At 34.9% G+C, this 13,771-nt stretch overlaps 1 protein-coding gene across 2 annotated transcripts; it reads left to right on the plus strand.

Moving 5' to 3' along the window:
- The first annotated feature begins 291 nt into the window (after positions 1-291).
- LOC110463774 lies at positions 292-5,750 on the plus strand. Of its 2 annotated transcripts, XM_021518626.1 has the most exons (3): positions 298-811; positions 2,464-2,514; positions 4,150-5,750. In XM_021518626.1, the coding sequence occupies exons 1-3, from the start codon at positions 565-567 to the stop codon at positions 4,776-4,778; spliced, it is 927 nt and encodes a 308-aa protein (XP_021374301.1). In that variant the 5' UTR covers positions 298-564; the 3' UTR covers positions 4,779-5,750. The 2 variants fall into 2 exon arrangements, with proteins under 2 accessions (XP_021374302.1, XP_021374301.1); XM_021518627.1 differs by lacking the exon at positions 2,464-2,514 and having other exon boundaries at positions 292-811.
- Positions 5,751-13,771: the final 8,021 nt, after the last annotated feature.

Below are 13,771 nucleotides of genomic sequence, written 5' to 3' on the forward strand. Positions count from 1 at the left end.
AACGTGTCCTCATGTAATAAAGGTTATAGTTCAAACGTGTCCTCATGTAGTAAAGGTTATAGTTCGAACGTGTCCTCATGTAGTAAAGGTTATAGTTCAAACGTGTCCGCATTCATGTTACTAGTATTTTATTGGTTAATCAATAGCCTGTAAAATTTCTTCATGTATATTACATATTACCTATCCTGAAGTGGATATGTCCTGAATAACAAATGTTTGATCCTGGCAAAGCTGATAACGTGTCTGTCAGGATGTATTAAACATTTTCTTAACATTGATGTCGTAACAATGATGAAAGCGGGATAACCATACTTGAAAATATACAGACATTAACAGGAGGCTGGCAGTTTATTAAAATCATATTATTTACTTACTGGACCCGTGTGAATACATTTATCACTGTCAGCTTGATAAAACGAACTTACCAACCAGGTCCAGTAAATCTTAGTCATTCATCCCGTCATCATCCGGAGGCGTTTACTAAATAAGACTAATGTAGTAGGGGCTAATTTATATAATGAGGTGTTCGAAATAGTGTTTCACATTACTACTACATTTATCAAAATGTGTAACAAAGGGGATTCAATTCTGTTACTTTTGGTGATATGGCATTTAAACACAAATGCAGATTCGCAATTGATTGGAGAAGAAAAGAAGTATGTTTTCCTTGAACAAGCCATGCTAGAACGAGTGAGACCGATTTTACTGGCAACGACAAAGGCTCTGGAAACAAGAGTAGGGCGTCTGGAAGAGGAAAACAAGCAAATATTATCGGAATTAAACTCCATGAAGTATGGAAATCCTTCACCTGGTAAGGCAGACGTATGTTAGAATTTAGCGCTGGGATAATAGTGTGCGGTTTTGTACTTTAGCAATGGTTTTTTTTCGATATGACTTATCATTGGCCTGATAAATACTCGTTTCACAAATAGATATTTGAAGTGTTTATTATAAAATGCGTTAAAAACCATTATATCATGAAAATAACTCTTTACAAGAGCATTTGCGTTTATAGTGAAGAACGCAAGAAATCGTTCTCGTCAAAAAATGGTTGTCCAGGATCAACAAATCAAATTAATAGAAAATATTGACAACACTGCAGTTGTTAGTAATACATGAAGTCTGTATTACTAGTGTTTTGACTGTAGTTAAGTATGTTTATAATTTTCATTAATATATTGTCTTGTTGTTGTTTATATTTGTCAGTAATATATTGTCTTGTTGTTTATTTTTGTCTATAAGATATTGTCTTGTTGTGTGGAAGTGAACACTGATAACAAGAGGCCCAAAGGCCGTCAGTGCTCACCTGGTATTTATCTCACAACTGCAACCTTTAAAGTGGGCTTCAGGTAAAATATCAGTGTCTGACTCAGTCATTCAAAAGAAGCTGTTGAAAGATTAAAACACATTTAACCCATGTGACCTTGAAAGGCAAACAAGGACATTCAGTTGAACAAACTTTATAGCCCTTCATCTCGGAATGCCACTTGACAAATATAACCACCCTATTGAGAAAATGACCTTTAAATATTTGTACACAATTGACAAGGTGTGACCTTGAAAGTGTAAAAGTCATACAGATGCACAAACTTGATAATTGACATATTTGACCCCTGTGACCTTGAATATGAGTAAAGGTCATTCATTTAAACAAACTTGGAAGCTCTTTATTCCTGCATATTACTAGCCAAATATCATCACTCTGGATTTTTCGGTTATTCAGAAGTCGTTTAAACTTGGTAGACCTTATCCAAGTATTCTTATGGCCAAATATCATCATACCGGCCCTTTTGGTTATTCAAAAGAAGCCGTTTAAAGTTTTTTAAGACGATTGACCTCTATGACCTTGAATATGAGTGAACAAAGTTGGTATCCCAGTATGCTACTGGCCAAATACATGTATCATCACCCTAAGTCGTTTGGTTATTTAGGAGAAGTCTTTTTAAGGATTTCAACATGTTTGACCCCTGTGACCTTGAATATAGGCGAATGTCATTCATTTTCACAAACTTGGTAGCACTGAATTCCAGCATGCTACTCGCCAAATATCATTGCCCTGGATCTTTTGGTTATCCGGAAGAAGTAGGTTTAAGTTTTTATAAGACAATTGACCCTTGTGACATTTAATATGAGTGAAGGTCATTCATTTGAACAAACTTGGTAGCACTTCATCCTAGCCTGCTACTGGCCAAACTATCATCATCCTATGTCTTTTGTTATAGAGAAGAAGTTGTTTAAAGTAAAATCTTGATGCTGGACGGCGGACGGACGACGCGCCACGACATAAGCTCACTTGGTCCTTTGGGCCAGGTAAGCTTATAAATGGTTTCGTTTCTTTCTGGCGGATTAATTTATTACACATTATGATATTTGCATTGAACATATTCTACATTGCCATAATGAGATAAACTTGGGAACCATTTGTTATCGGGTTGACCTTGTCCTTTTGTATTTTTACTGAAGGGATGAATGGCTGCCCCGTATCAAACAACTGTGCATTAACTGGACTCATGTGAAAGTAAACAATAATGTTTTTTTCTTCAGTTTTGACACGAACATTTTAAATAACACATTTTTTTAGTCAATACAATCATACACACTAGGATAAAATCCCTAATGGGGGATACTAGTATTTTGTTTAACTTCTATTTTATTGTTGAAACCTTTAGCATTTGTTCTTCATTCATTTGAATAATTTCTCAATTATGATTTTTTTTTTTTTTTTTTTTTTTTAAAATTTTTTTAATTTTTTTTTTTTTTTTTTTTTTTTTTTGACAATTTATTAGTTTTAAAACAAACAAAAAGTAATGTATAATAGTTAGTTACAGAATATCCTAAATTTAGTGTCAAGGCTCCTGATAATTACGGCACGTCAAGCGTTCAAAGGATTCAATACTTTACATGTGGAATATTCAATGCTTGAAAGTTTGAATTGTTTAGTACTTTATATTTGAAATGTTCAATCTATAACAATTATAGTAATAAATTCTTTTAATGTCGAATAATATCTAATACTTTACATTTGAAATATTTGATACTTTACTTAGAAGTATTGAATACTTTACTTAGAAGTATTGAATACTTTACATTTCAAATTTTAATACTTTACATTAGAAATATTGAATACTTTACATTTGATTTTTTTTTATACTTTACATTGGAAATATTTAATACTTTACCCAGAAGTATTGAATACTTAACATTTGAAATTTTTGATACTTTACATTAGAAGTATTCAATACTTTACATTTGAAGTTTTCCGTACCTTACATTTGAAACATCAAACACTTTACATTTGAAATATTCAATGTTTTACTCTTACGTTGAAATCGTCTTATTTGCATATACTAACAGATTATTTGTATTCCTGACATTGTGTTATATTATTCTTTAATTGCATTATTGGTATGAAATTGACAAGGGATAAAGTAATTTTGATCACGGTTATGTTGTCTTTCTTTCGTATTACCTATCTTACATTTTATGCCCATCGATATGAGGTTCATAATGCGAAATTATACAATACAAAATACACATTTCACTGTATTTTGATGTGAAAGCTTTTACCATTTTACCTGAATATCAATATCATGCTGATATTGAATAATGCAACGCCTTTTGAAGTTAAGTAACATATAAAAAGAATTTCCGGAAAGGAGAAGAAAATTTCAACGAAAATTTGTAGTCATTGCAATGTTGTTGTGTGTCCCAAAATCTTGCACTGTGATCTATGGAAACCGGTGCTTTGGGAGGGTGTCGGCCACGTTGTAGAATAGCTTACCATCTGCTATTAGAAAGTCAAATACCCTGGCCAAATTCATGAGGTACATCAAAACTCCCCTCTTCACGTCTGCATTTTAGGCACTTTGCAAAGACGTCATGTAAATATCACCCTTTATTTATTCATTTATGTGCACATTGCGATGATTATCTGCTTGCTTAACGTATAAAAGTGATTGCAAGTCTTTGTTATCGTTTCACAGTTATAACTAATACTATTATCAATATGTTGTAAAACGCTTTAGAGTAATTTTACAAATTATATAGGGCGCTATATAAATGTTGTATATCATTAATATTATTAATGTTCTTACTTTTTTACGTTTAATATGCATATCTGTATTTCGTTTTTGGGAAAACATGTTTCAGGTCCCCGATTTTTGATGGACCCAGCAACCCTATATTCTTGCTTCCTCTCCAGTGATAAGCTAACATTGTCAAATAGACGACGGGGCAGCACCTATGACTGGCCAGCGGTAACTGACCGGAAATACATTGGAGTCCAGGGCTCATCGGTGATTACAAACCTACAAACCATTTACTTTGAAACTGACATCTATTATCGAATAGATCAGGATTTAAGTTCAGCCAACCTGGTTTTCGAGGTTGCATTTGCAACAGAAGAGGCGATTGGTGAAAGTTACTATGTCAGTCGACAAAAAGGGGCGTGGTCCATAAATGCGCACAATTCTGATACACAGGGAGTCACCCTCTTCTTCAAAAGTAACGGAGGCAATATAACGCATAGTGAAATTCTCAGTGACGCCACTTCCGGTACAGACAAATACTTGAAACTTGGATTCTTCATTAACAGAGTGGACAGAACCATCGCTGTGTTTGACATTAACATGAACAGGAAGATATCCACCTTTACTAACGTGGACGAGTCTCGGGAACTGTGGCCCGTATTCGGCGTTTATCGAGCTACAGAAACATTCGTTCGCCTTCGGTTAAACACTGAAAGAGACATATCCAGTGTTCCTTGTGGGCTGTTCTAGTTCATAGCTACTGCGTTCGCTAAATGCAATCCTATTTATTTATGACTACTGTGAAAACGACAAATGCAAGACCGACTTTCAAAAGCGACCTATTTTTAATTGTAATGACAGAAAAAAAATGTCCAGATGTAATAAGTTAGTACTGAAGTATTCCGTGTGTTTAGGATTTTTTGTGAATCCGAAAAAGGCAAGACCAACTCTGTTATTTGGTTGACATGTTAATAGGTTATATGTTATAAATTCTCAGTTTAATTCATGACGTTTCCTCAATGTCTCTATCACTTTTAACTTAATCCCGTGGTGGCCGAAGGGTTCTGAGATCATCTACGGTCACTAGGCCTCCTTCACTGGGTCGTTGGTTCGAGGCGTACGTGGGGCAGTTGCCAGGTACTGGGCGCAGGTCGATGGTTTTTCTCCGGGTGCTACGGTTTTCCTCCACTATCGAAACCTGGCACGTCCTTAAATTACCATAGCTGTTAATAGGACGTAAAACATTAATCAAACCGACTTAATCCTTTTCAGGCGGCTGCTTTGTTTTCAAAATACAAAATTTATATAAACCATTAATATAAGAAAACACTTTCATATACCATCGACTATCGTCATCATTCAACTCTTTCTTGGATGGAATGCTAGAGCAATTTACCTCTAAAGGTTTTCTCTGTGTACTCCGGTTTTCACCCGACAAGCTTGGTTAATGTAAGTTGAAAGTTCAATAATTATTGTAAAATAAATGTAGCTAAAAGAAAGTTTTAAGAATGCCATACCTCCTGCATGTTTGTGCTGAAGAATGATTCTAATGCGATATTTGTACCAGTAAAATGTCGGAAATAGCTGTTATTTTACTTTAGTTAGAGGCCGACCTTCGGGCATTATGCCTTACTTGTTACTACCTATAACTTGAACATAACTGCTTGGTGTTTGCACTGACTCATAAATGTATATTTGCTATTAAAAAAATTGCGCTAAAAATATTCTTATTTGTTTAATACTTATTAAAGAAGGTATCAGTATTTCAGTCCTTCCCGATCCTAGTACCAATGCCAAAACCTTTGCTTGTTAAACTGTTTTCTGGCATAACTTTGATAAATAATTTCTGCAAAGTACATCATTCTTAGCGTGACTTTTATGAGAGAAAAAAACATAAAGATGCAATTAACGGTAAAATGGTACAGTGTTTTGTGTATGAAAGTTTACCACGGTGTTACTTTGATTCAAACCCTGGTCCTNCCTGCGCTTTATTCGTTGCACTGGTTACCTGTACGATACAGGTCGCAGTACAAAATTCTGGTATACACATACAAGGCACTGAATGGAACAGCTCCTCAGTACCTACAGGAGCTTGTTACCCTGTATCAGCCGTCTACGGTAACGCGAGGTTACCGTAGATACGAAAAAGAACATTTGCAACATGTCTAAAATATTATGTCTCCTTGTTTATTCAACATTGGCCATTTGACGGAGAGAATTTATATAGGCTTTGCCTGTTATTCAATCCAATTGATTATGACATCTTGTCAATAAAATTTGATGAAATGAAATGAACAGGGACCCTCGTGAAGAGATTGCAGTGATTTTCGGGAATGTTTTAATTGGAAAGATCACTTATTTTTGTCGTACCCCAAAGAACTTACGAACTTTGTAGTAATAAATCAAAATAGTGAAAGATGCATTTAGGTTGAGCCTTTAGTATATATTATGTTTTGTTCACTATTTATTCACTAGTGTATTTACAAACAACATCCTATACTATCTCTTTTTTACAATAGATTTGTCCGGTATCCACTCATAAAAATCGCAAGTATCTTGAAGTGAGTCATGTGTATTGTGATTGGTATGTGTTTCGCATTAACCGGATTCTAGTCGTTTTGATATTTACTTATATATGTAACAACATTGAATTCTTCATAACTGATGAAATTTATCGTAGTAAGGTTTGGATGATAGAGAGATACTTCCCAAGCATATAGATTACAGGTCAAAAACGAGGTTATGAACCCTACTTCTTCATTCGAGGGTAGAACTTCCCTAAATCATAAACCTATATAATGATTGGCTTGGTTTGTTTCACCTTTTTTACACGATAATTTGGTAAAAATCGATTATGACTTTGTGAATGCACCAATTACTAAGTAGTTGATCAAGAGCTTATTTGAAAATAATATTTTCAGGTTTTATGAGACTAATGTTCCAAGTAGGTTTGTTTGTAATGTTTATTTTTGTGAGGCGATTTCTGATGCCAACTGCGTTTTTGCGGTAGATATTCTCACCCTGACCAAAGTCTCAAAAAAATGACGTTTCGTCTCGCATCGAAACCATGTCACATTTCGGAACATCAATCGATATGGTACGGACCATTTTAAACTCCAACATACATGTATGTCTTTAAGCACTCTCTAGTTCGAATGTAGGAAAAAGTGTTGGTGTTTTACTGAACTGTCTCACGTTTTACCAGATTTCTCTATCGCCACTATGGTATGGTTTCTCCCTCACCCTCTAGGGTATGGCTGATTTCAAACACAAAGAATCAATAATATTACGTCACAGGAGCAATCCGATATGGCGTCATATTCATCACTTGACGGACGAGGTCATGTCCTTATCAGGATAACAGGTAACAAATGCTATTGTTTTAAACAGAGTACTGGACTGCTGGGAGAATAATCCTCCCCTACCTTAAGGAAGCAACAGAGAACTCTCCAAATTTAATTGAGTGGTACTACCATCCTCGACTCAAGTGTGTTTAGCCGTATCAGCTAAACGGTGTCTCGGATATTCCCTGGTAACTCTACATCTATAGAGGTTCATAAAGGGATGTGTTTTTTCACGTTAACAGGACAACATGCGTCCTTGACTAAGGTGTGTCCACCCGATCAGATTACCAAACTATATGATGTTTAAAAAAATATTTATGAAAAGGGCTTCAAAAATCTCTCACAAAACTTTATATCTTGTAAAATATCAATTTAAAAATTACTATTTAATTTTTCGTTAAGGTCAAGGGTATCAGCAAGTTCAGCTGTAATATCACCTTTGTTACCATGGTGAATGATAAAAAAAAAATAATCATCCCCTGTCTTCAGGGTGTAACAGAGATATCTCCTTGTTTGTTATTCATCCTTATCATTTTATCAGTTTAAAGAGTATTGAGTATTACATACTAGGACATAAATATGCTAAAATATTGTCATGTTGTCATTGTCTGGTAGATATAACTTTTCATTATATATATATATATATATATATATCACATAATCGGCCTGTTATCCAGTGAATTTCGCCCGTGTAATATTTTTACATATGTCACTAGTGTAATATACTATGGAGCGTTTTTCATTGGCTGTGCCAGTCAGAACTCGATTGTGACGTCATAATATGGACAATGACGTGACGTCATAAATTATGAATGGCGCAACAAAATTGTTGTCTCCGTTTGATAAAGCCCTCTTCATTTTGGCTTTAAAATCTGTCAAATTAAGTGTAAATGTAAATGTAAGAGTTATGTGATAAAAAGTATCTTAAATTTGTTTTCATTGCATATGGGCTTTTATGAAACTCCTCTCGAAGTTTTAATTTTTGCTCGCCAAGGCTTGCAAAAATAAAAAGTCCTAAGACTCGTTTCATAAAATCTCATATGAAATGAAAACTCATTCGGAGCAGCCCGCTCTTTTTTCAAGACATACCATAGACAAAGACTAACTATAAATTTCAAAAAAATATAAATTAAAATATTAAAAAAGAATAGCGAGTATTTTCGCAAAGGAATGTAAGTATTTTCATAATGGATGAATCCCGGAAATTCCTACGAAAAGGTGGACGAACCGTCCAAAAAAGCTCGTTAAATTAAAACCCTATCGTCAACGGTATGAAAGACAACATTTTAAAACTGGATATATATATGAGCTAGTATTGAAGCATTCTGTTGCAATTAATATGGATGTGGTAAAAATAGGTGGTCAGTGGTCAAATAATTAGTCGAACAAAGTGACGAAATGATAAGTACAAAAGATACAACTTTGTCCCTTGCGTCAGTCTCCACAGCGTAGAGTCACGTGTTTTTGAAAACACGTGACTATTTGTTATATATATATATATATTCAAATATATAACTGATGATTTGCTGTTTATCAAAAATAAATAACATCTTAAATGTGTTGGACAAAATTATCAACAACAGAAATAAAGTTAAGAGCCGGAAAAAAAGATTGCAACATTGAGGAAGTATTGTCCCGAAATTAATAAACCAGAGCCCAGTTGTTAAAATTGTGATAAGCTCAATCAGCATTAAGCGCAAAATAAATTTATTTTGTTTACTTTTAAAACAGCCATTAACTGAGTTAAACTTACAAATATCAAATGTTGGCGTACAGTAAATTTACATGCAAAACTACGAGTTTTTATCTGGTATATTGACCAAATTATGAAAGGTTGAAAAAAATTGTTCAACAGTGATGTTGCTGACCATCTCTCGAAAAGCTAGGTCTTTATTATGAATCAGGAAAACTGTCATTCATCGCATCATTCTGCCTAACAGGATGCAAATACTTCGTACCGAGTCGGATGATAATAGCAGAGTACATGGAAAACGTAAAACTCAATGAAAATTGTTGTTCAAATGGTGATTAGCTTAATCAGTATTTAGCGAATTCTTTTTCCTTTTTCTTACTAACACAACCATCAACTGAGTAAAAAAGATAACAAATATTAAGGTACAGTTAATTTACATACAAAGCTACAAGTTTTTATCTGGTATGTAAACCAAATTATTGAGGTTGGAAAAATGTCTTTCTACAGTTATTAAGCTAATCATCTTTCGAACAACTGGGTCCTGCGTACTAAGAATCAGGAAGACTGTCATGCATCGCATCATTCTGCCTGTTAGGATGCACCTACTTTGTACAGGGTTGGATAATAATAACAGTACATGATAATTGTGTTATTCGTGTTAGGGACTTCAGTTGATGAACATCGTTCACATCACATTTATGTTAAAATGTATGGCCTAAGGAATGCAGCGATTCTGTTCCTTTTGGTTTTACTTCATATGAACCTATACGGAGATGCGCAGCTCATTGGAGAAGAAAAGAAATATGTTTTTCTTGAACAGGCTATGTTGGATCGAGTGAGGTCTACATTGCTAGAAATAACAAAGGCTCTTGAATTAAGAATTGGACGTCTGGAAGAGGAACTGAACGCCGTGAAGGATATGATTCCTATTAATCCTTCTACAGGTAAGTCAAACCTATGGAGATAAGGAGAGTTTGCTTTGAGGTAAAAGGTACCATTACATTTTATGGAGAAGAAGAGTTCCACTTTGTATATCTGACAAACTAAGTAGTCGTCTACAGAGGGTCCAGAACACTGCATCACGGCTAGTTTCTCGTACTCGAAAAAGAGAGCGCATCACACCTGCGCTTTATTCATTGCACTGGTTACCTGTACGATACAGGTCGCAGTACAAAATTCTGGTATACACATACAAGGCACTGAATGGAACAGCTCCTCAGTACCTACAGGAGCTTGTTACCCTGTATCAGCCGTCTACGGTAACGCGAGGTTACCGTAGATACGAAAAAGAACATTTGCAACATGTCTAAAATATTATGTCTCCTTGTTTATTCAACATTGGCCATTTGACGGAGAGAATTTATATAGGCTTTGCCTGTTATTCAATCCAATTGATTATGACATCTTGTCAATAAAATTTGATGAAATGAAATGAACAGGGACCCTCGTGAAGAGATTGCAGTGATTTTCGGGAATGTTTTAATTGGAAAGATCACTTATTTTTGTCGTACCCCAAAGAACTTACGAACTTTGTAGTAATAAATCAAAATAGTGAAAGATGCATTTAGGTTGAGCCTTTAGTATATATTATGTTTTGTTCACTATTTATTCACTAGTGTATTTACAAACAACATCCTATACTATCTCTTTTTTACAATAGATTTGTCCGGTATCCACTCATAAAAATCGCAAGTATCTTGAAGTGAGTCATGTGTATTGTGATTGGTATGTGTTTCGCATTAACCGGATTCTAGTCGTTTTGATATTTACTTATATATGTAACAACATTGAATTCTTCATAACTGATGAAATTTATCGTAGTAAGGTTTGGATGATAGAGAGATACTTCCCAAGCATATAGATTACAGGTCAAAAACGAGGTTATGAACCCTACTTCTTCATTCGAGGGTAGAACTTCCCTAAATCATAAACCTATATAATGATTGGCTTGGTTTGTTTCACCTTTTTTACACGATAATTTGGTAAAAATCGATTATGACTTTGTGAATGCACCAATTACTAAGTAGTTGATCAAGAGCTTATTTGAAAATAATATTTTCAGGTTTTATGAGACTAATGTTCCAAGTAGGTTTGTTTGTAATGTTTATTTTTGTGAGGCGATTTCTGATGCCAACTGCGTTTTTGCGGTAGATATTCTCACCCTGACCAAAGTCTCAAAAAAATGACGTTTCGTCTCGCATCGAAACCATGTCACATTTCGGAACATCAATCGATATGGTACGGACCATTTTAAACTCCAACATACATGTATGTCTTTAAGCACTCTCTAGTTCGAATGTAGGAAAAAGTGTTGGTGTTTTACTGAACTGTCTCACGTTTTACCAGATTTCTCTATCGCCACTATGGTATGGTTTCTCCCTCACCCTCTAGGGTATGGCTGATTTCAAACACAAAGAATCAATAATATTACGTCACAGGAGCAATCCGATATGGCGTCATATTCATCACTTGACGGACGAGGTCATGTCCTTATCAGGATAACAGGTAACAAATGCTATTGTTTTAAACAGAGTACTGGACTGCTGGGAGAATAATCCTCCCCTACCTTAAGGAAGCAACAGAGAACTCTCCAAATTTAAGAGGGACATAAAAACTCACCTCTTCACGTCTGCATTTTAGAATCTTTGCAAAGACGTCATGTAAATACCACCCTTTTATTTGTTCAATTATGTGCACATTGCTTGTTAAATGTATGAAAGTGATTGCAAGCCTTTGTTGTTTGTTTTCACAATTATAACCATTACTATTATCCATATGTTGTAAAGCGCCTTAGAGTAATTTTACAAATTATATAGGGCGCTATAAATGTTGTATATTATTATTATTATTATTACTCGTAGTTTTGACTTGGCGTATTCTCCCATCTATGTAGAAGATGAAACAAGCTAAAAGGATTTTTTCAGGCTTAGAGTAATTTTCCCTGTTAAGTTTTTCATCAGTTTTGCTGTCAATCAATTAAAAACTATGTTTTATCATTCGCAGTTATAATTCCAAGATGGTGAAGTTGATAACCCTAAGGCATTAGCATATCAATTTCCCGATTTCGACCCTGCTGATTTCTAACTTACCTTATTTAATTTTTTAATTTCCACATTCAAACATTCATATATCGAACTATTGTGACACTTCGTTTGAAAGCGTTTAGACATATAATTCACATTGGTGACAAAGGTAATATTACATTATTCATTATGATTTGCTGGTATCCTTAACCTTATGAAATACTTACATTGCCATTTTAAATATATATAATTTCAACGTATCAAACGCTTTGCTAAGTAGTTAGATATATGGATATATACGTAGGGCTTGAAAACGTTATTTTTCAAAAAGAAACAACAGCATAAATGTTTTGAGATAAATATGATCAACAACAGAAATAAAGATAACCTCAAACATCACAATTTGCAAATGAGCCTGAAAAAATAGATTGCAACACTGAGGAATTATTGTCCTTAAGTTTATAAACCTGGGCCCTGTTCAAATGGTGATTAGCTAAATCGGTGTCTAACATTAGAATGAAACCTAGAGATTACAAATATTTAAGTACCGTAAATTTACATACAAAACTAAGAGTTTTATCTAGTATGTCAACCAAATTAATAAAGGTTTGGAAATTTGTCGTTCTACAATGATTAAGCTAATCATCTTTCGAAAGATTCGGTCCTATTTACTTAGAACTAGGAAGATTGTCATTCATCGCATCATTCTGTCTGTTAGAATGCACCTACTTTATACATTTCTAGAAATGACAAAGGCTCTTGAATTAAGAATGGGTCGCCTGGAAGAGGAACTGAACGCCGTGAAGGATATGATTCCTATCAATCCTTCTACAGGTAAGACAAACCTATTGATACTAGGAAAGTTTGTTTTAAGGTTAAAGATACCACTACATCGGCTATTATCGAGAAGAAAAGGTATCGCTTCACTGAGCGACTGGCATGAAACAACACAACGCAAATATATAATATGCCGCTATGTCGCCGAAAAGACGTATGGCGGTGGGCGTTTAATCAGTTTATACATATACAACATAATCCATGACAACATAACATGCAATAGAAATAAAATATACAAATAAGCCCTAATAAGTATGTCGATAATTACAGCTTGCCGTCATCTGACGTGAAATTATATACGCCGCAGTCTGACGTTGGCTACGCGAAACGACAATAAAGGTATACCTCGATCATCGAAATCAACATGCACGCCAAGGTTAAACCGGGGATAGTCCGCGGAAACCTGTATCTTAAAGTGGGACAAATAATATTCACTGCAAGTCCGATTTCTCTGAGGTGACAGTTGGACCGCTGTCTACTCTTTGTTTTGCAGAACTAATGAATCACACTAAGAAAAAAACTATAGTGAGAACCGTACGTCCCGATTAGGCGACTAGAATTGACCACGCTGACAACATCCAACACCCGTGTACCCGAGTACACGAGACAGCCTTCTGCTGCTCGTTTAAAGGACTTTGGTAACTGCCTTCCTCACCGTGGCGAACGTTCAACATTAATACAATCTGTAAGGTATCGCCAAGCAAGACACTAGGAAACAAAATGAAGTTAAAAGTAGAGAAAGATATAAATTTTCCAAAATTGCAATGGGTGATGCATATTATTTTTTGTCGCTTTTGTATCCCCAAAGTAGAAGGCACAAACACAAATTCTCAATACTACACGGGA

The sequence above is a fragment of the Mizuhopecten yessoensis genome, unplaced genomic scaffold (genome assembly GCF_002113885.1).
Source record: "Mizuhopecten yessoensis strain PY_sf001 unplaced genomic scaffold, ASM211388v2 scaffold10925, whole genome shotgun sequence".
In the NCBI taxonomy this organism is placed as follows: domain Eukaryota; kingdom Metazoa; phylum Mollusca; class Bivalvia; order Pectinida; family Pectinidae; genus Mizuhopecten; species Mizuhopecten yessoensis.

Coding starts and splice junctions, on each gene's coding strand:
- LOC110463774 (XM_021518626.1), top strand. CDS start 565: ATGTGTAACAAAGGGGATTCAATTCTGTTACTTTTGGTGATATGGCAT. Junction 812..2,463: donor GTATGGAAATCCTTCACCTG/GTAAGGCAGACG, acceptor TTTTTACTGAAG/GGATGAATGGCTGCCCCGTA. Junction 2,515..4,149: donor TGCATTAACTGGACTCATGT/GAAAGTAAACAA, acceptor AACATGTTTCAG/GTCCCCGATTTTTGATGGAC.